The sequence below is a fragment of the Thermobia domestica genome, chromosome 16 (assembly GCF_964235325.1).
Source record: "Thermobia domestica chromosome 16, izTheDome1.hap1.1, whole genome shotgun sequence".
Classification (NCBI taxonomy): Eukaryota; Metazoa; Arthropoda; class Insecta; order Zygentoma; family Lepismatidae; genus Thermobia; species Thermobia domestica.
This window is the reverse complement of record NC_137469.1, coordinates 64,837,309-64,864,211: the sequence shown is the minus strand read 5'-3', so window position 1 is coordinate 64,864,211 and position 26,903 is coordinate 64,837,309. Positions and strand designations below refer to the sequence as shown.

The window sequence follows — 26,903 nt, the reverse complement described above, 5'->3', positions numbered from 1 at the left end:
AATCTTATCGGCTTTTTCACGTATGTCAGACGACCAGCTTTTGAATGGGACAATGAACTATTAAAAGAAAGTGTTTTTCTATGAAGAGCTTTTCATGTCCAATTAACTCTTTTGAAGAAAATAGTCATTGCCCCCGAAATATCTCGTTTACTGGCTGAATAATTGAAGACAATCATTCTGCTGATTTGCACATATCGGGGTTTCAGAGCAAGTATAGAACACATGTGAAGATCTAGTTGATGTATTCCGTGATAGTGGTAATCCCTTGAAAAGGAGCAGCTATCCATAGTTGGATTCATCAGACGAACAGTGCAAGAAGAATAGTGACAGTTTGTCCGTGTCGCAGCCACCATACGAACCAAGATGTATGAACGCTTCATCTATAACTATCTAGCGACATGCAAGCAATCCATCCATGGCATTATAGATAAAGTTGATTTGCAACTTTTCAACTGTAGCCTACCTCGTTGAAAGTTCTCTGCAAAGATAAAATGAAATTCGCTAGTGCACACAACGATTCTAATATGTTCTGTAAGATATTCATAGCATGTCAGAAAAAGGAGGGTGACATCAGAGAGTTTTTAAACCTACATGATGCATGATAAACACTCCAGTGCTGTTCGAATATACCAATTCTTCTTCTACCAAAACCGATAACATTGTGTGTATTTTAAGGGCTCTCACAATAAAGTAATTTATCTCGTTTTGTGAACCGTAAGTGCTGCCTTCGCAAGTTTCTGTTCCTTTTGCAAGTTTTGTTAAACTTGCTTAGTATTCAGCAACAAACATCAAAAGATGCATTCCCTTTTTGTAGACTCCACACATGATGTACTATATTTCTTCCGCTCTGTTTTTTTTAAAATTATTACTCCATATATTTTTTTTTATAAAGTAATATTGTCATAATCATGTGGAAACTACAATGCCAAGAACTCAATATCAAACGTTTTTCGTCTGCACATTGGCAGTCTCTCTCTTTCCCTCAAATGTTACTTTCTTGCTATAAAGAATTAAATGTCTCCTTAGAAGTTTTGTACGCGACGTGTTTTGGAGGTAAGTCCTTTAAGTAGCTATAAAATTTCTATAATAAAAACAGGGTGTCTATCGGTGACGAAAGTCACGAATGTCACGAAAAAGTCACGAAATCAGAAAACGGTCATGAAAGTCACGAAAAAGTCACGAAATTTAGCTTTTGGATCACGATTTTTTAAAACTGTACAAATGTAAGTACAGATTGGAAACTTTTGTTCTGTGAAACGTCAAAATTCACCATAAAAATGTCTGGCCGGCTTTAGACGCTACCAAATCGCAAGCAAAGTACGTTTCTATCGCATGGATGAAAATTCGGCCTAATTCGCACGCAAATTCGCTCTTGAAAATGTTAGGAAATTTTATGATTTGGTAAAGAAAAGGTCACGAAAAAGTCACGAAATTTCATTTTGGAATTTTAGTAGACACCCTGAAAAAGCATCGTTGTAAATTCCGAATATTTCCAATACGAAAATTCCTTCACATTAATTTGAAGAAAGAAAAAAGCAATTTTCGGCCATCATCATTGATATTCTGGAAAAATGATTTTTCTGCTCTTAGGCATGTGCGTAGTGGGCCTATTTGGCAACCGACCACTATGGGCAAAACAAGATGGCAAGATGGTTTTGCGTTGCCACCACCGAGTGTAGTCTCGCATCGACGTCCGAAAGAAGAACGTAAAAAGTCAGAAGACCAGGCTGCTTCTTGCGAATAGCACAATTCAGTCTTGTGAGTGTCTGACAGCTTAAAATATATAAAACGATAATCATGCCTGTTGTTCTGTATGGTTGCGAAACATGGTCGCTTACTCTGAGGGAAGAACATAGACTGAAAGTATTTGAGAACAGGATCCTGAGAAGAATATTCGGACCCAAGAGGAACGAGAATGGGAAATGGCGGAAGCTTCATAACGAGGAACTACATAGTTTATACGGTTTACCCAACATTGTTAGGGTCGTCAAGTCTAGGAGGCTTAGATGGGCGGGTCATGTAGCTAGAATGGAAGAAAGTAGAAACGCTTTCAAAGTCTTGACTGGTAGACCCATAGGAAAACGACCATTAGGAAGACCTAGGCGCAGATGGGAGGATAATATTAAGATGGATCTTGCAGAGATAGGAATACAAAGTAGAAACTGGATCCAATTAGCTAAGGATAGAAGTCAGTAGAGAGCTTTTGTGAACGCGGCACTGAACCTCCGGGTTCCATAGGCCATAGAGTTAGTTAGTTAGAGTGTCTGACAATATCGTTGGATATTGATTATTCAACTTCCACATATGCAAAGCACAGAATGGGCCACTCCTCCAAACTTTCTGTTAGCACTGCAATAGCGCTATCTGCAGGATCCTGGTCTTACGTCACCAAATGACGTTGCTTTACGATTTCTTAGGTAACGGGGAGGGGGGATAGGAGGAAAAGTTATTTTCCGACTTTTACTTGAAATTTTAAAATTTGAAACTGAATATAAAGCAAGATTGGAGGAATATAAATTTAAGATAAATATTTATGATCTTAAGTAATATAAACAAAACTCTTCTTTTCTGCGTTAAGTGGTAACATTAGTTGAGAAGGAAACTTAATTACGAAACCGTTTAATGCTTCTACTTTAGATTTGATTACATAGGAGTAATTATGATCAGTACGAAATATAGGGCCTATTTTCTCTGAATTTTTTAAATGTATTTATTTTGTCAACGAAATGCAATAAACCTTTTTAAATTATAAAATATTGTCCGTGCCTTGACTTTATGTGTGTCATTTTATACAGTCGTTATTAATTTTCCTTTCAGGGGAAGTGAAGAATTCTTTAATCTTTACCCCCATGTAGATATTATCAACTCTACGTTTGAGAAAGCTCTGGGAGGAATTACTGGTGGTTATACAACAGGTCCTCCAGAGGTGATTAACGTTTTGAAACAACGATCCCGCCCATACATTTATTCAAACGCTTTGCCACCTTCTCTTGCTGGGGCTGCAAGTAAGGTTAGTAGTTTCATTTTGTTTTCACTTCATTACATAAATTATGTAACGCACGGAGAACTACAGAGTTTTTAGGGTAGTCATATTATCATTTGAAGCAACGAGGTTCAGCAAGTTCATTTTAAATTTCTCAAATAAGTTAGTTTAAGGAGCTCACCATTTAGAAACATCTGCAGGACTTTTTCCAAGGTGGAGGCGGCAAAAGACCGACACACTAACGAAGTCTCGAATACACACATCTTGATGCATATGATACTTCATGTAGAGAAACAATTATTTATACACATCGCATAACTTTAAAACTACAGTAAACATATTAAATAGTGTAGTAAACATATTAAACAGTGCGAGTAAGCAAATCTAATATGTTCTGGCATGTATTTTGAAAAGCCAAACCTTTTTCAAAAATCCAGGGAAGGGTAAATGCCCTGTCTTTCCTCCACTGCGGAGCCCATGTTTCCATGTAAAAATTTCTTCATATACAGGGTATCTATAAACAACACCGACAATGTTTGGGAAGTGGTTTTTGGCACCAAGATAAGACAAAAAGGTTAAATCAATTCCTGTGTAAAAACAACCATAATTCGAGAACAAGGCGTCGGATAAAAGGGAATGTTCATTACTTTTAGTCGTAGACTCCATTAATAAACAATTAAATGTGGTGCGGAGCAGGATGTGAAATTATAGTAGTCGAAAGGACGGTGAGGAGATTTTAAAATCTCCGCACAGAAATGTTCCAACATAGAGAATTTATTAAAACATCCATAATTATTAAACTACGTAAGATTAGGGATACCATTAACTACTAGTTTACCTATTAATTACATGATAAAAACATGTTAATTATGTATGAATTACTGTAATTAATTTGCAAACTTTTAACAATAGCGTAACTTGATTCACACCCAGCAACTATATAGTGGGGCGAAATTTTCATCCAAAAATATTAAGTGGGGAGAATTCGCATCCTGGTGCGGAGTGGCACAAGGACGATTTCCAAAAGAACTGGAGAATTTATGGGGTATTTTTATCAATAATTGAGTGAAAAAATAAACAACCAAGTAATTATTATATTTAAACTAGTAAAAATGATAAGACATTGTTCAAGTTAGAGGAGCACTCTAAGAATTCGAATGAAGGAATTATACACATGTTGGATTAATACATTATGTCTTAGTACGAAATAAACTCTTGAAGAAAGGACTGACCCTTTAACTCCTCATGGTTATGCCTTTTAGGCCATTGAAGACGAATGATTAATGGAAGTTTTAATTGTTATGAAAAAGATCGTGGAATGAAAGCGTGAGAAAATCCCGAGAAAACTCACCGAGACGATGTTTTGCCCCCCAAACTTTTTTGGCCTGGGATCTAACCAGGAATCCCTCGCACTAAAAGTGAGTGTTCTATCACCGAACTAACATGTTCATACCTTGCAGGAGGAACACTGATTCGACAGTATCGGTCGAGTAAATTCTGTGTGATAAACCACTGTCACTAAAAATGTGGAATTCGTAGTTTTCTTCATCCGGAAATGATAGGCTAACTACGATCTAGGTCAGTTATTCATAACGAATCTTTAGGGTCGAAATTTGGATCGCGAATCCTTATGGAATTACAAACGGCTTGTCGTTGAGTCGCCGTACAGATAATTTTTAATACATTTTATTATTAGCAAGGAACAAGAGGGTCCTATAGTGTAGCATAAAGGGGGTCTTAGAGTTCAAACTTGAGAACTACTGTTCTAGGCTAATTGTAAGGACACGCAAATTTCATTAATAGTGCATAAACACATCATGTAGCTTTGATTTCAGTCTTAAGCAATCCATATCCGATTATTTATCCGGTTGTTAAGCAGTATTAATCGTATCCGGCTAATGACATGATTCAGGCAGTTCTCTAATGTTAGATGGATAGGCAAATAGAATTATAAGATGCCGAAGTAAAAAAGTTCATAACCAGATAGCAGCTTGTATGTTGAAGTGGCAGGAAAGTACGCAGAAAAGTAGTACAAGAAATTGAAGTTTCTAGTACTACTTTTCTGGGTACTTGCAGGAGAGTTAGTGTCTGATGAAGACAACGTTACGTTGTTGAAACTGTTACACTGGAATTTAGTTTTTAATAAACAAGTGTATATACTCTGGTCAGAAGTGTTTATTATTTACTTATAATTCTATTTGCCTATCCATCTAACTTCAATTCATATTTGATAATGATAAGATCTAACATTAATCTGTGAGGATATTTACTGGACGCCCCTCGTATTCGAATATTTCACATTACGATGTACAGAATTTAGCAGACATTTTAAAATCATTCTATTAGACTCATGCAGTCAGTAATAATAAATAAGTAACAATGACCAAATCCAGTATGACTCGAGCGGCACAAAAGAAAGTTAATCTTCTTTGAGGCTTTCAAGGATATAATTTTCTAATGGACTGCATAACAATAGGATATTGCCGTATCTTTCTGGGTTGGGTTGAGCAAATTTAAGTGAGGAATTTCTGTGTTTTCACTTTGACACATAACTGTGGCCTCATAAAAATATTGTCTGTATATCTTGTTTAGTGTCATTCAAAAGCTTATGTTGTTTCTGCATGTTGTAGATATATACGTTTTAGGAAATTTCTCTGTGCTTTCGTCTATTTTCAGGTCTGACAAGTAAACCTTACGTTTGGGTGAATCGAGTTGCTGACTGAGACACATATAAGAAAGTAGTACTAAATGTGGTCAGTATTTCAGTGAAGTTGTAGGTGCGAAGCTCCATGGGTTTAGGAGATACAGCTACCAGAATATCACATGGAAGTACAGAATAGTCTGCATACAGTTGGAGGTAAAAGCCCTGTAAGACCTCTTGTAACGACAAAAGGTGAATAATAAATATATGGGTACATATTAGGACTAGGGGGGAGTCATATAGTTAGGGTATACCTGACGGCGGCCATCTTGAAGTCCGCCATTTTGAATTAAGGTTAAGTTTTTAAAATAGGAATAGGGTCATGTGATACATGATTTAAGGCGCAAATTTAATCAGAAGAACAATGGTGATGTTAATTTTGATTTACACGCAATTAGTAAAAAATTACAGGGAAATTAAATATTGTTGCAGCACATGTATTAGTCCTTTACCCCACCTTGTAAATTTTGTGTTAATGATAATAATTAAATAAAAAGCAGGTGGGTAAATATTAGGTCTATGGTAAGAGTTGCCTTTATGGCGGCCATGTTCAAATCCGCCATTTTGAATCAGACAAAAGTTTTAAACAAAACGCAAAACACCTTATTAATAGCAAATTTTACCATAAATCCAACGGTATAAAGCCACCATCGTATTTCTGATTAACTTCTAGCCCGAAGTCATCTATTGCATTACTCTATTCCCATTTAATTTTGTGCTGGTTAATGATAAAGCAAAAATGGTTATACCGTTTTTGCTTTATCATGAGTTTGCAACTCTTACCATAGACTTAATATTTATCCACCTGCGTTTTATTTAATTATTATCATTAACACAAAATTTACAAGGTGGGGTAAAGGACTAATACATATGCTGCAAAAATATTTAATTTCCCTGTAACTTTTTACCAATTGCGTGTAAATCAAAATTAACGTCACCATTGTTCTTCTGATTAAATTTGCGCCTTAAATCATGTATCACATGACTCTATTCCTATTTTAAAAACTTAACCTTAATTCAAAATGGCGGATTTCAAGATGGCCACCGTCAGGTATACCCTTACTATATGACTTCCCCTAGTCCTAAAATGTACCCATATATTTGTTATTCACCTTTTGTCGTTACAAGAGGTCTTACAGGGCTTTTACCTCCAACTGTATGCAGACTATTCTGTACTTCCATGTGATGTTCTGGTAGCTGTATCTCCTAAACCCCTGGAGCTTCGTACCTACAACTTCACTGAAATACTAACCACATTTAGTACTACTTTCTCATATGTGTCTCAGTCAGCAACTCGATTCACCCAAACGTAAGGTTTACTTGTGAGACAATAGGATATCAAAACATGATTTTCGCAAAATCTACTCCAATCTATTTAAACTCGGTTGCAGAGGATCCCAAATAATTCGAAACATTAATAAATGTGCAGGGTAAACTAAGACAGTGTGAAAGAGTATACAAGGCAGCGTTCATTCCGAAAATTCAGTAGTGGAATCGTATGATCAGAAGATAAGGAAGGTTACGAGTCTCGTTCTGTTGTTGGTAACTACGAATTGAATGTCATTACCGAAGCAGATTTGCGGGAAATGACACGAGGGATTACATACAAACTCGGCGTTTAACATTCGACTGTAACTAGTCATTTGGAGAAACTGGAAAAGGTGAAAAGATGAATAAATCACGAAAGAAACCGGCGTTTTGAATTCTGCTCTACTCTACTGTTGCTTCTGAGATATACTGTATATAAGCAATCTATTTCACACACACTCACACATGCAAGGAAAACTTTATATTGTTTCGCGACCAACACAACGCACTTCTGTTCTTTGAAATGTTTCCAGTGGGGACGTTGCATTCGAAGAAGTATATAGTGACTATGAGGTGCTTCACGCACTTCGTGGCCGTACTTATTCATTACACCTTACTAGACGAATCCATTTATTCAGGAAATTGACGAATTGCATCAATAATTTGTATTTTATTTTAATAATATTTTTTCATACATTAAGTATAGAACACGTACTTTACGTATGAGTCGGATACATCATAAAGTTACAAACTATCTTAATCTCTACATAGTACATATTTACAACCTTGCTACAAGCAAAAATGATTAACAGTATTTTCGCATACTATATAAATTAATAATCTTCACACTATATACATTCTTTAATTGAGATATTCAATTACCGAATAAAAATAATGGGAAACCAGAAATTCTTTGATCAGTTTTCTAGATTTTCCTGTACTATGTACTGCTTTATTTTGGTGAGTAATTTATTATATATTTTAACTGCCATTATATATATATATATAGAACTATACAAAGAAGTATTACAAGGAAGCATATGGAGGTCTTTCTTGTTTCTGGTGTTATATGAGTATTTATTTTGTTACAATTCTGAAATACAACTCAAGTTTTCTTTGGCAAAGATTGAAATGAAATATATATATATATATATATATATATATATATATATATATATATATATATATATATATATATATATACTTGAGCAGACTGTTCGTGCAGTACTTTCATTTCATACATATTTAATTGTGTTTATTGCCTAGTAATTGGATATAACTATCCCATTTTAGATTTTCATTTATTGACAAATCTAAAAAAAATACGTTACATCGGTAATTAATAATATTATTTCCTATTTTAATTTCCTTTCTGTGTATTGGTTTTCTTCTTACATGATGAAAGTTTACTGCTATCGTTTTGTCTGTTTTTACTGTGAGTTTGTTATGTTGAAAACACTGTTAAATTTGTTGTATCCTTAATTTTAAGGATCATTTCCCCATCATTATTGGCTATAATAGCCAAGCTTGAACCGACAGCGAGAAGAGTTGTTTTTATTGATGGCAGCGCTAGAGGTAAATCATTAATGAATATATAAAAAAGAACTGATCCTAATATTGATCCTTGTGGTGCTCCAGAAGATATACTATTACCCTCTGACACACATGTTTTTCTTATTCTATTTGAGCTTGTAAATCGTATCCCAACTGCTTTGAGTAATTTTAAAATAAGATTTAAACCAATCGTTTACGTGCCCTCTAATATCGTAATTTTACTTTTTTCCTAGAAGTTCTTCGTGTGGAACTAAATCAAAAAATATTGTTAGATCAAGGAATATTGTAGTTCATGCAGTCTTTGAATACAGTGTTTCGCGTATGTATTCTAATAACTAAAAATAACTGTGTGTATCATCTTTCCTTTCCGTAAACCATTTTGTGCATGAGAAATAATGTTATCCTTTTGAAGGTAATGTATAAGCTGGCTACAAGTCTGTGTCGGGCATTCGTTAACAGCAAAGATCTAATCAAGTTAATCGACAATAATATTAATAAACAACACTGCAAATGACACATGCATTGCAATACCAATCATTACCTATCCACCAGTCGTCAGACCTCGGCCACTGGCTTGCACCTTTTCCATCATCTTGTGATGTTCTTTTGCAAATACCTCTTCAACAACAAAGACAACGGTCACGATGCCTTCGAAGTCTTAATGAGCCCAGAATAGCACATTTTTATTAGCGCTAGGATTCTATAGCAAACAGATCTGTGCTGATTATGGTTTTGGTTCATTTAATTCCGTTAAGCTTCGAGCAACCTATGCAGTTTACATTTGCGGTTTAAAATTTTATATTAATTTTACAACAACCCAATATATTAAGATTTCTCATTCTTCTCCAATCTGGGATCAGCAGCGCTGATTTCTGTATAACTTTCGCTGATTTCTGTATAACTTTAAGTTTACTAAACATTCTCTGAACTTAAAATTTATTGAAGATTTTGACCATTTTTTCGCACTTTGCCATTTTTATATACCATTCATGATTTTCTTCCAGTTTCCACAATTTTAATTGGATTCTTTAAGAATTTATCCAGTTAACACTTCAAGGAATTACTTCAATTTAACGACTTTTTAAGAAATGATAGAAAATTTCTCGTCACTTCACTCCGACTTATCTAATATCCAGCAGGAACATAACGATTCCTACTATTACATTTTTTTCTTTAAGTTTTTATGAACACAAGTGATTGATAATTAGCATTAGGCGAGAGATACATTCATTAGTGGCGAACATTAATGTTAAATATTGTACATTTTGATAAATATCATTGACCTTTTCGACAGTTTACTTCCTTTTTGTTTTCTCAAATCCTGACGAAATAGCATACATTCTAGATGGATAATCCTTGTACTACATCCCGTCCATTACATTATCAAATAAACTTGGAACACTTCGGGACTTTGCATGTTAGGTATTGAATATTACTGCCTATTAAACAGCACTTCGCTGAATATCGATTAACGACGTGATAGCTACGATTTATATATTATTAGTTAATTTCCGAACACGTAGTTCGCGACTTATAACTAGATATCGTACTACCCAATGTATTTTTCTTTTACTTTGTTAATTAATAAATTGCTACTTATGATTGAAATTACGGAAACTCTTGATGATATTAAGGGTAATTTCGAATCGAGACATGCCGTAGGGTTTTGAGCAGCACAGCTACACAGACTTCGTTGCTCTTATATCTGTCCACGTGATATTGTTAAGAAAATATCAATCTCGCTCTATCATTTTAGTTTTGGGGGGTTCATATTAAGTAGATATCTCAGGTTCGACCCTCTCTGACGTGGAATCGTGCACGATTCAGCTTAATTTATAAAAAATGCTACGCCCATTTTCTAATCTTCTCATCTCTTATGGAAATCCTAGATCATCCTTGCCTCAATGGACAGAATCCTTAACAGCAATATTTTAATTTTTATCATAAGGAAATATGTTCTGTCGCATAGAGTCGTTCATGATAGGTCCCAGTTTCAAGGACCAGAGCGAAAGACCAGAAAATGGCCAAAAATTTACATACCATGTTTGGCCATCCTCGTGGATTTAATTCATAAGGTTGAAATTTGATTTCCTGTCAAAATGTACTTATCATGTTTTGCCATCCTCGTATAGATATTGTTTTGTTTGTTTCATTGATCATTTATTATTTGGCCTTCATAGAAGGAATTGCCCAGTTCATTCGATATTTCCAACAGCTAATACTTTGAAATATATTATTTAAAAACTCATTTATTTTCAAGTATTATTTCATAAGCATAACGCCGTTTCACCTTCCAAACTTTTGAGCAACGGTTTCATAATGTCGTATAGTTTTCGAAATTCATAGAAGAATAATCTTGTTTTTGAAGTCTTATAGGTTTTGTCTCTCTATGCCATTAACAAACGTAATTTACCAATTAGGTATAATGAGAGGATCCGCAAAGCACGTTCTTAACTATTTTCTTACATTTAACGACATTTTTTTTTTTTAAATCTTGCACCAAACTGGGTGTTCCTCATGAATTTCGAGCCGCAGAGCGCGAATCTGGTTTAGGGGTTTCGCCATCCTCATTAAAAAAAGAAAAAAAAAAGTGTGCGATTCACTGTCATATAGTATTAGGTTTATATGAAATTTAACCAATGTGATTTTATCTATAACAGGCAAACACAGGCAAACCAATACAAAAGGACATAAATATTCCTAAAATATTTTATATGTACCTAGATCATTTTTGGACATTTGTTACGTCTCTTATGTGTGTCACTATTATCTTTAGTTGGTCATGATAGATAAGTAGTAGTGACCAACAGTAGTCAGTCATCATTCTTGTTGCAGATCGTCCCCTAGTAACGTTTTTCCAACGTCGATAGTGTGTGATAAATTTTTCACCTTCTTCATCACTAACTTGTCCAAAACAACAGTAGGAAAAGAATCAAAGTGGAAGTGAAAAATACGCATTTCCCATGACATGATGCAACCAAGATTACGACAAGGCTGCACTAGTTCGTTGACCAACAAATCACAATTGTTTACTATATTGTTTCCGAAAATATGAGAACACAGGGTTTTTTAGGAATTCTTGCAGTCTAGTTTAAGAAAACTCAAAGCTCTGTCTAAATAGGAATCTCAAAGAGCTACCTAGTTCGGGGACCATCAAACACATCTGTTTTTACTTTGGCTTCACTTAACGCTGAAAATTTCTTACGCACCGGACTAATTTTTCTCCATTGCAGCAACGAAGGATTTCATCAATACATGTTTAATGTGAAGTAGTGGTTACGAAATGTCTTTCAAATTCCTTAAAGGAACATTTGCTACATTCTTACAAAAAGGTCCAATTTCTATACGGGGAGGTCAAATAATTTTCTCATAGTCACTAATTCGGCCACCGCGTTCCCATTCACAAACAAAATAGCAATGCTTTGTATATCCAGATTGTGGTTCTGCGAGTATACCAATAACAGTATGTTGTGATGGTGATATCTCATCTCGAAAATGTAAGACTAGTTATAGACGAAAGCATTTATCGTGGCAGATGTGCTGCCAAACATCTCGTATAATATTCTATGACATCAAAAGTACATGGTGCTTTTACGCGTAGCATTTTGATAAGCATCTTGTCGTGACGTAGCAAATAAATCACTGGAGAAGAAAACAATTATGGCTCTGAAACTAAAGCATGAGGTAGTTAAAGCTATAGTGGTTGTAACAACAGTTCTCGCTGGTTGTATTAAAAAACGAAAACCACGAAGAAGTATGTGGGCAAAGAACATCCCTACTCCAACTCATTTTTCTTTACTACAATTCAATTTCCCACACAAAACAAAGAACATGGATATTTGGCACAAAATCTTTCGCTTCCTTTTAACACACCACGGCGCTGCAATCGTACGAGAAATGCTGGAGAAAATGCTACGAAATGGAGTAGGTTCTATCGACAAGAAATGCCATAGGATATGCCATGTCATGAGAAATGCTATAGCATTTGCTACTTTACACGGTAGGATATCGATGATACGATTTTTGCTACGATAAATGCTTCCGTCTAAAACTAGCCTAATAGTTTCTCTTGGAAAAACTCTATTTCGTCTAGTCTCATGCACAACGTTAATTGTATGAGCCGGTATGACAAACAGATAGTAAATTACTAGTAAGATGTCAAAAAATATGTCGTCTGGGAAAACTTTAAATATAAGTTCTACTACATTCAAGTTCACTTAAGACATGTATATGCATAGAAACACACCAGTACTAACTTATTTCCATTTTAACTACTGCATTCTCTCTCTTCTTTCTCTCTTTCTCTCTCTCTCTCTCTCTCTCTCTCTCTCTCTCTCTATATATATATATATATATATATATATATATATATTACATTTAGCACATTACCGGTAACACATAAAATCATTTTTTATTGTGTTGCATAATTGATAAACAGATGATCGATTCTAATGAACGAACATTTTTAGTGTATATAGAAGTGGTATTATAATAGTTTAAATGCCTAACCAAATATATATTTTAATGTTTCTCTATTTAAAGAAGTGTCATTTAAAAAAAAATCCATATAGTGAACCAATGGTGAAGTTCCAAGCTATAACAGATTTCTTTTAGGAAATTACAGAACTTGTTCATATACCAGATGCAGTGCTATGAGAAAATAATTATAACTATTTGTGTTACAGGTACTAGATCTTTTGGCACCAAATCATGTATTGCCAAAGCAGCTTATGAGAAATGCTGGGTACTTTCGACATAGGATGACACATTCTGGATTTAATATTCTTGGGGATATTCACCCTATATGCCCCATAATGGTTGTCCAAGAGCAATTAGCAAAGGATTTTGCTGATGAAATGATAGGTAAGTTTCTGATAGATAATTCTTAAGTTTATATGATGCACTGCAATATCAGGATGTCTAAAAAGCATTGGGCCTTTTGCACACGAGGTGGCATAAGCTCCCCAAACTCAGGGTATATGAGTCCAGTGGATCAGACCTAACTTCATTTCACAGCTGACTGTCGATAATAGTAGATGTGCAAAACGTGTTGAATTCTTAGAATAAGATGGAAAGTATTGCGCCGTGAGAATGAGTAAACTGTCTGCCAAACAGTTGCAATAAATGTTCGAAGTTAGTTGCAATCAACAGGTAAAATAAGGGTAAAAAAGCTAGTAATGATTAAGCTATCTACAATAATAAGTTTCAAAATATTTTAAACAAGAATAACATAGAAAAAAAGAAGAGTAAAACGTAGTAACAAGAGGCAAAGCATAACAACCAAGTAACAATCTAAAATGAAACGATACCAAACACCAAATATACCAGGATCCTGGAAACAAACCCGTGCCTCTGCAAAATTCACTCCTTAAAAATAAACACAAAAATAAAATAAAATCGAAGAAATAATAATCTGAAAAGTAATAGGTACCATGTATGTAAGCGACTAGGTTCATAAATGATGACCTTAATACAAACAAACAATATCAAAATAACAAAAACAAAGAGGTCGCTAAACTTAAAGTAAACAAAAACTCACAACGTAGGGTCATTATCCGAACCCCTACGGCCATAACCTGCATGCTCTCCTGCAACAATAACACTGGTACCTGTAAGAAAAACAAAACGAATCGACATTCGGAAAACAAAGAACTATACGAATACAAGGTAGCATATTGCAAATCAAAATCAAGCTTTACAGAAAATACAAAACCTAGGAACTTAAACAGGTCAAAATACCTGTTGCCTGAAACGAAAGTTTTTGGAGAAAATACTAAACCCAAAAATACAATTAAGAAAAACGTAATAACTGCTAACCAAATACGTAATAATAGTAATAAATAGAATAAAATAAAAATAAAAATAACTCACAGAATGGGAGAATTAATCTAATCCAAAAAGTAAAGTTTTGAACAAAACGAAGGGATCTGAAAGTAATTAATTCTTGAAACCGAAAGAAACAAAAGAAGGAACTCTTTTGCATTTCCTCAAAGTATGGATGACTTTATAAACGGTTAAGTAGCTAACCTGTGGTTTTTACCCGCAAGGTAGAAATAATTACTAGCAGAACAAAGATTCATTACCAAAATGCCTAACTAAAATGACTTGAGGGTAATTAAATTAAAATAGTAATAAAAGTTTAGTAGATAGATAGATAGATACTGTAGATAGATAAAAGTCATAACTGAGTCAATCCATTCTAAGTGATCAAGCATGTGCCGCTCGACCGTCTCCAAAAACTCTAATTTTTTCATGAATGTTTGTACTATATCAGGGTACTTCGAACAATAATTAATTATTTTTTGAACCATCTCGTAGCGACACAGTTTCTGCCGCCATTTTGCCTTTTCTCGCTTTCAGATGTTTACGTTGTTTTGAATATTTCAGCATGTATTTGGCCTACCAACTTGAAAGTTGCTGGGCTAAAACTTTGTCCTCTTAACATTTTTGCCTAAAACCACTTGAAAAAGGTGAAATCAGGGTCTACAGTAGCAACAATTTTGGACATGTAAGACGTGATAGAGGAGAGGAAACAACTGACGTAGAGGTCTGAATTTGTGTATGCACGTAGTCCGGGTACATAATTTTCCTACTCAAAAATTTGCAGACCTATAGCTGCTCCCACAGGCCTGAAAAAATATCGTTAAGTTGGGGAATTATGCCAATTTGGCATATTTCACTATCAAATATCTCCAATAGGCCTGGTTAAAAAAAAAAAGTGAAATTTTGGAAATAGTTACTCCTTTAGTATACCTTAACACACAACAAAGGGCGTTTTGTGTTTTTGAGCAGAAGGGGGTCAAAGTATTAAGAAATGATGTGATAGGCCTACTCTAGGTGTTTTGTCCACAAATTCAACTGGAAATTCGTTGTTGTAAAATAAAATAAAGTAAATGGAATGGCTAGTCCAGTTAAGGTTCTCAAGCTCCTTTTTTTTCTTTAGTTGTGACTCACTGTCTTATCACACTCACAGCAGCACTGGTGAAGAATGCCTTTATCAGCAAAAGGGGAGAAAAGTCAAAATGCATGCTTGGGAAGAAAGTCCGTAAGTACTTATTTCTCTTGCTGCTTGCTATTTCAATGATCTCCAATTCTGCTTATTGTTGTTTTAATAATCAACTCATGCAGGAGACTCTTGTCTTTTCCTTAATTTACATTCCCCAGTCAGTGTTTACAGTGAGTGAGTGTTCACTCACTGGGAAATGTAGATCAAACGAAAGGACAACAGTCTGCTGCATGAGTTGACAGTTAAAACAAGCATAATCATATTTGAATATCATTGATATAGCAAATAACAATAAGTGCTTACGGACTTTTTGCCAAGGGTGCATTTTGACTTTTCTCGCCTTCTGCTGATAGCGGCATTCTTCACCAGTGCTGCTGTGGGTGATAAGACAGTGAGTCACAAGTAGAGGAAAGAAAGGAGCTTGAGAGCCTTAATTGGACTAGCCATTCATCCTACTTTATTTTGCTTTACAACAACGAATTTCGAGTTGAATTTATGAACAAAACACCTCCTAGAGTATGACGCCATTCCTTAATACTTAGACTTCCTTCTGCTCAAAAACACAAAACGCCTTTTGTTGTGTGTTATGGTATACTAAAGGAGTAACTAATACCAAAATTTCATATTTTTTTTTATCCAGGCCCATTGAAAATATTTGACAGTGAAATATGACAGTGAAATTGGCATAATTCCCGAACTTTACGATATTTTTTCAGCTCTGTGGGAGCAGCTACAGGTCTGCAAATTTTTGACATCATCATCATGACATCTTTGAGTTTTACGTCTCACGGTTATGCCGGTTAGGCTAAAGGAGACGGTTATGATGAATAATGAATCAAATGGTGAAATGAAGAAAGTGGGAGGAAACGGGAGAACCTCGAGGAAACCCACGCACACGGTGTTTGTCAACCACAAAGTTCACTTGGGGGGGGCTGGGATCGAACCCAGGATCCCAAGCGCTCTACCACTGAGCTACCGCGGCTTCAGCAATTTTTTGAGTATAAACTTATGTACCCGGACTACATGCACACAAATTGAGACCTCTACGTCAGTTGTTTCCTCTTCAAAAACGTCTTCAATGTTCAAAAATGTTGCTATTTTAGGCCCTGATTTCACCCATTGCAAGTGGTTTTAGGTAAAAATGTTAAGAGGACAGTTTTAGCTCTGCACAAGTTGGACACGCCCAGCAATTTTCAATTTGCTAGGACAAATACATGCTGAGCTATTCAAAACAACGTAAACACCTGAAATCGATAAAAGGCAAAATGGCGGTAGAAACTGCGTCGCTACGAGATATTATTAAAAATACTTAATTGTTGTTTTGAAGTATCCTGATATAGTATAAACATTCATATATATATATATATATATATATATATATATATATATATATATATATATATATATATATATATATATATATATATATATATATATATATTGGAAAAGATCGAGCGGCAATTTTTTTTCTCGATCACTTGGCATGGATTAACCCAATTGGGAAGAATGAAACAAAATCAGATAATAAAAGGTCAAATCTAGGAAAAAGAAACATATAAATATATACGCATGAAAAAGCTCCTTTGTGGCTAAACGGTTTGCATACGCATCTTTGGCGTGGGAGACCCAGGTTTGATTCCCGGCAGGAGCTCAGGTGGTTCTGATTCCACGTTAATCAGTAGGTCCACGTCTCATATAGCCTCGTTGCTGAACGGGGCGTTAAACTCAACTCAACAATATAAACATACTCGCAATTTAAATCTAAAACATACCCTCAAAATAAATAAATATGTACTAAAAATAAGAAAAATAGAACTGAATGACCTGAATAAAATAAAAATAAATAAAATTAAATAAAATAGCAAAAATAAAACTAGTGGCACTCAAGTTATGTAATCGTAGGTTATATAACAAACTTAAACTCAAGACCTCAACTTATACTGTATTAATAATCTCCATTACATCAAAAGTATATAAAAAAAAATCCAACAAATAATAAAAATTGGCCCAATATTCGAAGTGAAGCCCAACATTACTATAAACACAATACGATATTCTCTAGTAAGAAGTATTCTCTTATAAACAAATCATAGATCATAACTTGAATTTCTATAATCAAATATTTAATTCTTCAAGAACAAAATCTTATCATCGAGTCTTAGTTTCGACTCTACTAATTTCAGTTCCACTCTAATAGGTTTACGTAGACCATCAATTAAAAAAAAAAAATCTCGTATTTCTTGAAAACTTCGCATGAGCTTTCGTACTCTCATATCATTTTGTCCAGATCAATAAAACCTATCAATTGTGTATGTCTCGTGTTTCAATGACAGTTTTGTTTCGTTAGACGCTACTAATATTATAGAATTTGTTCAAATTAACCCAATTTCTAAGTCTATAGTAGGGATGTCCATTTCCGGAAAAAGTTTTCCGGTTTCCGGTAATCACATTTTCCGTTTTTCCGGAAAATTTTCCGTTTCCGTTTTTCCGGAAAATTTTCCGTTTCCGTTTTTCCGAAATATTTTCCGTCTTCCGTTTTTCCGGAAAATTTTCCGTCTTCCGATTTTCCGTAAAATTTTCAGTCTTCCGCTTTTCCGGAAAAATTTCTGTCTTCCGTTTTCAATTTGCCGGTTTCCGGAAAAAATCCGGAAAATGTGGCCATCCCTAGTCTATAGTACAGTGGTGTACGCAGAAATAGGTAAGGGGGGTTTAGCTCTCAAGTTCATATAATTTTAGGTGTTTTTCTACATATCTTAATATGGTAAATACTTATCTTAGTAAAATACCTTGCTCAAGGGATAATTAAAACCCTAAACATCCTTTCGTACACCACTGCTATAATGTATATTGTTAATGTATTTCATTGTTTTCCTTACAAAAAAAAAAAAAGTTTGAATAATGCTATTGTTGAATTCAGGCATTCTTTATGAAGGAGATGTGAAAACCCAAAGGAGTTTTCCGAAATCAGGTAACTCAGTTGTGCAAAGATTATCACAATGAGAATGCAGGGGGAAGAAGAGAAGAGTGTAAAAAGAAAAAGGAAAAAGAAAGAAAAAAGACTTGCCACTGAACTTAAGTACTACGTGTTTCACTTCTATTTTGTTTAGAAAGTAGTCAGCTCAGAATTAACTTTCCATATTAGTACTAGTTCACTGGTTAATTACGTAATACATGTTAAATACCTATGAATCACTGTGATTAATTTGAAAAAAAAAATACAATAGTGCTACTTTATTCATCTCCAGTAACTTACTAGTAGGTAAATTTGATTCCAAAAATATTAAGTGGGGGAATTTTCCCCCATCCTACAAGGATTTTGCACCCTGGAAAAGAACCTTGAGATATATGCCTGAATTCAACACTGAACTATGTTGTTTTCGTAAAGAAATGTCGTGACATTTGTTCAATTATAGTTTTCTTTTTTAATATTTTCAGCTCGTGGAATATACGTTCTTCCTGTCACCTACCCACTAGTCCCTAAAGATCAAGCAAGAGTTCTAGTGCAAATCACTGCCTTACATAGCGTAGGACAACTTGATTATACCATTAACTGTTTTGTTGCGGTTGGACGGAAGTTAGGATTGATTTCCTAAACTAACTGTGTTTTAGGTACAAAATTTCATTTTGTTACAGCGACCTGATGTTAATGGGGAAATAACTGCTGCCATCTTGAAGTGGTCATCTAAAATCCGATGGTCTGGGTAATGAAATTTTCTGATTGTAATTGAATTTTGTATACAACTATTTTTTAAAAAAATATTTAATAATAAATATGTATATATTAACGATATATTTCAGAGATGTTTTTATTTTATCATTAATTTTTTATTATATTTATATGTTTCAAATATGATATTAGCGATGCTAGTTGTTACCCCGCACCTTCGTCCCGTTGTACATGATACGTTAAAATCAGACTTAATAATAATAATAATAATAATAATAATAATAATAATAATAATAATAATAATAATAATAATAATAATAATAATAATAATAATAATAATAGTAGTAGGTGAGACTGAACTTTTAAACAGGTACCGTTATGTACTATAATTAATATAGAAAGTAATATTGTTTAATGGGCTGTGTTGGCAGCCGGTTGTGTTAGGTCATTAGGGTTTGATGACATGCTTACGTGTGTTTGGAAAGTTGTTATATTTCTTTTTTTAGTTGTGATGACATGGAAAGGTCGTGTCTTCTTTTTCGAATCTGTATGCGTGTCTGTAGAGACTTTATACTGGATATTTTTAAAAATAATAATGGAAATTTGAATTAAATCTGTTGATATGATGATACGTCATTCTGTATCACTTACTTCCGTATGAGTGATTAAATTAATAATCCGTAGTAGTGATTAAATTAATATTTATATTCTCCTAATAAATTAGTCGCTCAGTTCGAATATCATATTATACAAATGGATTTGACTAATAGAAACTTACATTGAGAAATATATAATTTGGAAAAATGAAATATTTGAGTCCCACCATTATGCCTGTTAGGCTAAAGGAGATGGTGATTATTTTATTTGTTAAAAATAAGATGTTCGAACAATATGTGTGAGAGAATAAAAGATATTCTCCTAATATATTTAACGGTTCGGTTCTTATTAATTTAACCTCTCGTAATAAATTTACTCGAACAATATGTGTGAAAGAATAAAAAGATATTCTCCTAATAAATTAGTCGTAGCAACTTGCAAAATAAATCGTTTGCTGTGCAAACTCGTTGTTAAAAATAAGAAGCTGAGAACACTTATAATGTGTAAAAGTTTATGTGATACGTATTGGGATCGAACCCGGGACCCTTAACACCAGAGGTGAACACTGTATTGTATTGAGAATTAGCCTGGGACCCCAAGCACCAGAGGTGGATGCTGTATTGTATGGGGATTGAACCTGGGACCCTTAACACTATTGGTGAACGCTGCATTGTACTGAGAATGAGCCTGGGACCCCATGCAACAGAGATGAACGCTGTATTGTACGGGGATTGAACCTGGTACCCTTAGCACCAGAGGTGAACGTTGTATTGTACGGGGATTGAACCTGGGACCCCCAAGCACCAGAGGTGAATGCTGTATTGTACTGAGAATTATTGCAATCCTTACATGTAAATTGGTGAGAAAAAAAACATGGGAAATAGGAAGTGTGTGTGTATGTATGATTTGAATAGTTTATTTATTTATTTTGTTAATATTCATCGTTTTATTGATTTGTTTATTCCTTATAGTTAACTCCTTGTTTACATCCAAGTTTGAAATACGGAGTGACTGAATTGTTCTTCCGTCTCTCACAGAAGGCGAGCTTAGAATGAACAGAGTTTTATTTTTGTAAATACCATTACTTCCGGGTCACTGCCTTAGACGCGTTTCCCTTTTGCTTACGTTAGAACTTTGAGTGCTGACACAGATATAGAATGTCAATGTACTTTCTACTTTTATTTCCGCTTGTCAATATGTACTGAAATAACCTTAGACGCTTTCCCCATTGCCCGTAAGAAAACTGTTTGGCGACATACTGAAATATTTTTCCATTAACTATGGTTGTCACAGCGATACTTATCGGCAGTGATGAAGAAGACAGATAGAAATTTTATGTTTCTTCCCCCTTTAGAAGATGTTTTGGACAAACACGTAAATGTATTTTTGTGGCAATATCTGATTTTGGCAGAATATCTAATATCTGATGAAAGTTTAACATGTAAGCATTTTCCTTAATTAGATGAGAACCGTACATAGCTACAAGGCCCAAATGTTGATACCCTGTCTGAATGAGATTTCTCCAGTGGTTGACGAACTTGTAAATAAGAAATTTTTAGATTTCTTGCTGTAGCACTGAATAAACGATGTTAGCGGACATGATGACTTTATTTATTTATAATTAATGAAATCGTGTTGAAAACCTGATGAAAAAAATGATGCTTTGGGGAGGGACATAATGAAATCCTTATATATATATACTATTGAAATAAAGTTTATTATTGTTATTTAAACAGTGCCATAGTGTGTTTGTTGAAAAAACTTTATTATTGTGTTTATTGAACTTTTTTCGTCAGTGATTTTAACAGAACGAACTCTGATTTTTAAGGTGAGAACTTTTTAAATGCTAAACTGACATGTATTATTCACTTAATTATAATGAAAGTTTTTTGAATAATTATTGGAAAACTACACGATTTGCTTTTGAGAAACATTATCGGGGAATAAACCTACGACCATTTTGTAATCATGCAAGAGGGACAAGATTTCAAGTGTTTGCAATCTATTACTAAAGTTATTATTATTATTATTATTATTATTATTATTATTATTATTATTATTATTATTATTATTATTATTATTATTATTATTATTATTATTATTATTTCATTCTTTCGCTTTATTAGAAGCTCATTCTTATTTGCATTCTCCTAATAAATTAGTCGGAACAATATGTGAGTGCACTAAAATAAGCTTGCTGTAAAAATGAATATACGGTCCCTTAAGAACCGCGATGATGATTTACCAAAGGGCTAAAGACGGACCATTTACTTGTAGAGTTTTATTTGCTTAATTATAGGATGCTTAATTACAATATGTTTGATTCATTTGTTACGATTTTTAACTGTTATACCGATCACTTGAAAATCAGTTATACCTAATATATATATGTACGTTGTACAGATGGGACTTGAACTGTTTAAGTAAGATCATTTGCCAATAGATGGCATAAAAGTACGCTTTGGCAACACAGCTGATAATCTTTTAGGAAGGCAAATGTTTGAACTAAGACTAGTATTTGCAGAAAGAAATGTTTTAGTCTTGGGGAGGGGAGGGAACGCTTTTCCCCAATATTATTGTGTTTTAATAGTAAATATTACTGAATGTTAGTTATTTGCGTGGGTGGTAGCCACATAACACATACAATAGCTTTAATGTTAAGAAAGAAAATGTACGGACCCCCTTAAATACATTGGTTATTGAACACTGTCTTTTGATTTGAAAACTTGTTGTGTATTCTTGAAGCAAAATGAAATGATGTCCCTCTAACTAAGTGGCATTTCCCTCTTAGATAGACATCCATAGATTTTAGCAGTATTATAGCAAAAGAGAATTACGTACGACTATTGTAGTATATTTCTACAAGTAACGGGAGCCCTTCCCCTCCTTAGTCACAGGTTTACTTAGATTTTAACAGTATTATAGCAAAAAGAGAATTATGTATGCCTATTGTAGCACGTACCTATAACTGGCGGGGGCCCTTCCCCCTTAGTCACAGGCTTACTTAGATTTTAACAGTATTATATTATAGCAAAAAGAGAATTATGTGGGGGCTATTTCTACCATGTTTTTACCAACTGATATTGTGTCTCCCATTAGTTAGTCCCTGCAATTGCGGTTTTTTTTTCTGAATAGGTAATAACATGATGATAATTATGTTCAACTGAAGGTCCATATGTGTTGGTGGGTCCCCCTTAGGGATTTGTAATATAATGAACGTATGGTGGTTTACTGATAGAAGAAGAAGAATCAACTATGCCCTTACAAACTATATTTTATTAACAGAACACAACTGCGAGAAGGGTTCATGCCTTTCATTTAATGCTATCAGTAGTATTTTACGGATAAAAAAGAAATATATATCATACTGTACCTTTTAAAAATATAAATATATATATATATTCGGGACTAATAACAAAATACCTCAACACAGCACACGGTGGTAAACTAAACTAAAGTTAATTTAAAATTTCTCCGACAGATGGCATAGAACCACAATTTTCTATTATAGTTGATTTTGTATTAAAGTAATGAAAACAAATGATTGAAGAGAATTATATAATGATTAGTACGGGGTAATTCGATGAAAGAAGAAAAAAAATAAGTATAGAAGAAGAAATGTAATTTTACTGTTTTAATATGGTTATTGAAAACACATACACAATCTTATTTTTGTTTCTTGTTGAAGAATATTTATAAGTTTAAAATTGATATAGAGATGTAAAAGAAAACTGATATACATTTCGTTTGTTTATTTATGACCGACTCAAGGTTTGAACTAAAGACACTACTCATATGAAGCGAACTTAATCATATATTTTATTTTTAATAATCACTTTGTTTGAGTTTGTCCGGGTGGAAATTTGATTTATATACAGTGAAAAAATAACTTAATTTGTTTAGTCCGTCGGATTTTGAGGGAAATGGCGTGAAAGATATATTCAAATATTGCAGAATACATTTGAATGTGGGGAATATTTTATAGCTAACTGGATTGGAGTGACATTGAATAAAACCCGAGATTAAATATAATGCTTATCATTGAAAATTAATTTCCAAACCTTTGCAGCGCTGTTGGTGTAAAGCATTTAAGGTTGGTTTACTTATACGAGTAAGCGAACCTGGGATTTGAACCCGTACGCCGCTGTTAAGGTAACTTTGCTTATATGCGTAAGCGCACCCGGAATTTGAACTCACACACCAGTGTTAGGTTTACGCGGGGATTAAATCCGCACCCCGGTGTTAAGATGAGTTTGTTTATACGCGTAGGCTTGCCTGGGATTTGAACCCGAACGCCGGTGTTAGGTCTACGCGGAAATTAAATTCGCGCCCCGGTGTTAAGGTGACTTTGTTTATGCGGGTAGACCCGCCCGGAATTGAAATTGTACGCCTTAGCACGACAGGTAATAACATTAAAAATTATGACATGCAAAATTTGTAGATGAGATGAGATGTCAAACATGTTTGCAGTAAAGATGGTAGCCTTAGTGAATACGGTACCATGGTTTTGTTTGCACCATAGGCAGAAGCATTAAGGGTTAGAACATGTCGAGCCGTTGCAAATTAAATTGTGATTCACTTTAACAAAATGCGTCAGCCTTAACGTGAAACTTTTAGGATACAACCGGAAAATTAAATTCGGGTACGTTAGCACCAATTATTAAAATATACGAACATACTGTGAGATTTAATAATAGTAGCTTAATTTCAGTTAACCAAGGCGTTCAGCAACATTGATATATGAAACATGAACCTATTAACTAACTAACAATTATTGGAAAAATAAACTTGAAAACTTTGGGACGTAGGCTATCGCTTAAGTTAAATTGATTTTAAGTTTGTTGTTGTTTCGTTCAGTAGTATGGACATATGAGACGTATACCTACATAAAGTGAATTGATTTTAAGTTGCTATCCCGTTCAGTAGTATGGGTATATGAGACGTGTACCTACATAAAGTGAATTGATTTTAAGTTTATTGTTTTGTTCAATAGCATGGCTATATGAAACTAGTATTTTATCACAACCGGAAATTGAAGCCGGGACAGTTTGTACGAATAGCGTGATTATTAGCGTTAAGGACTATGTTAGGCTACACAGGAGCGCTAGACTTGATTTAAGTATGTTATTTTAAAAATACTGAAAATTAAACACAAACACAACTTTAAACTTTGCACCTGGAAAAATTTTAACGCTAATTGGAACCATAAAATCCACACCGGAAATCAAATATAATTTTTACATAGCGGTCAAATCTTTGTGAAGTTAACCCCTTTAAAATTATATATATAAGTTGTTCAAGTTAAACAATGTAATTGAGTTTGTGATTAGAATAATAGAATTTTATTAGTGTAGATTATAATTGATTTCATTTTGGTGAAAATAATTTGTACTAATAATACTTTTCTTTATTTTGCAGAAGACAATGGCCGAAATTATTTTTGAGGAATATACTCCATTTGATTTTTACATGGAAGAGCGTAGAAAAGATAAAGAGAAATTTAAATTTACGCCGTATTTTTCATACGAGTGCCCAAAAAATCCACTGCGAGAAAGGTGGCACATATGTAGAACGTGTAAAATTTCGACTTGGCAAGTTTAATTTTTAAACATGACATGGAGGAAGAACAACGGGTGAAGGAGATATTAGGATTACAGTGGGAGTTAGAGGGACGGATGAGGGAAAAAGAAGAAGAAAAGCAAGACGCAGAGAAGGAGGTAGAAGAAGAAGAAGAAATGGATCAGGCAGAGGAAGGGGAGGGAGGGGAGGTAATTTTGGGGCTCTAAAATTTTGTAAATAGTTGTAAATAGAAAAAAAATGTAAATAAATTGTTTTGTTTTTTGGGTAAAGGGTAAATTTTGAGTTTCCTTTCCTTTGAATTTTAAACCTACCTAACAAAGGTCATAAAATGTCTAACTTTTTTTTTCCGGGTCATATTGAATTTATAGATACCTTCTATTAACAGTAACGTTTCGAAGCATAGAAAAGATATTTTCAGAATAAGATTTGTTGTTAGAAGTTTTAAAAACATGAAAAAATCTTTATGCTTTCCAGTACGTTGCACTATTTAGTTATCAGTTTCAATTGAAAAGATTTTAATTATGCTATCATAACTAATTTGATTTCCCTCTAGTATCAAATTGTACTTGAGTTTTCAGGATAATTAGTTTGTTTTCCTTTTATTTTTTAACCAATATACATAGTTGTAGGGTGAAACAAGCTTAATGAGATATTTACTGGTGTCCATAAATAAGAATTAAATCAACAACATATTCGTTTACTAATTAGTTGTTGCTATTAAATGATAGTATACTGAAAGAAAAGTCTGAATTTTACTTTTGATTAAATCCGTTTAAGATGAGTGAATGAGTTTATGTTGTTTCGTTTTATAAAGCTCTTCAAAAAGTATATGATAATGAGAGTGGGAAAAAACGGGCGAATGTTGAGAAATTTTATGCAGACAAGTTAGAAAATTTGAATACTTTTTCTTCTGTGAACACTAAAATGTACTTGGTAGCAGGGAACATACAATGAAATCAGTTTTTTTATTCCTTGAATAATTAACTAGGTATTTCTTTTGGGTTTGAAGCTGCGGATTTGCGAGCCACGGCATTTTATATAAAATTTTGTGGAAAAACATAATATCGTTCAACTATCTAAGGTAAATATAGATAAAGGGTTTTAGTGTAGAATGACATGTATGTTAATTGGCATACCATTCATTATCTACTTGGATTAAAGAAAAAATGAAATGGAGTCCCCTACACTTAGGTCATGAAGATTTGTTGTATAAAAACTCTTAGACACTTTATAAAAAGCGACCCTGAGAAACACAGATACAGAGTGTTTACCCACTACATAATTCAAAACTTGATACTTGTCATAAAATGTTCAAATAATTGGAGTATCCTAGGATCGACCCCCAAGCACTAAAGGTGAGCCCTTTACCACTAACCCACTGCAATCCCCAAAGAAGAAGAACTTCAGTTCAGTTCAGTTCAGTTTAGTTTAGATACTTAATGCTACCATCAGAATATTTTCTTTGTGCAGCACGGAATCGAACTCTGAATAAATGTAGAGATTAAAT

At 33.9% G+C, this 26,903-nt stretch overlaps 1 protein-coding gene across 1 annotated transcript in view; it reads left to right on the top strand.

Annotated features, from left to right (window-relative positions):
• LOC145673118 (2-amino-3-ketobutyrate coenzyme A ligase, mitochondrial-like) overlaps nucleotides 1-19,342 on the top strand; it is a 57,004-nt gene extending 37,662 nt beyond the window's left edge. Inside the window, exons 6-8 of the mRNA XM_081742502.1 lie at nucleotides 2,818-3,010; nucleotides 13,232-13,409; nucleotides 18,988-19,342. Coding sequence (XP_081598628.1) covers nucleotides 2,818-3,010; nucleotides 13,232-13,409; nucleotides 18,988-19,145 — 529 coding nt within the window. The 3' untranslated portion in view covers nucleotides 19,146-19,342. The remainder of the gene's footprint in view (nucleotides 1-2,817; nucleotides 3,011-13,231; nucleotides 13,410-18,987) is intronic.
• Nucleotides 19,343-26,903: the final 7,561 nt, after the last annotated feature.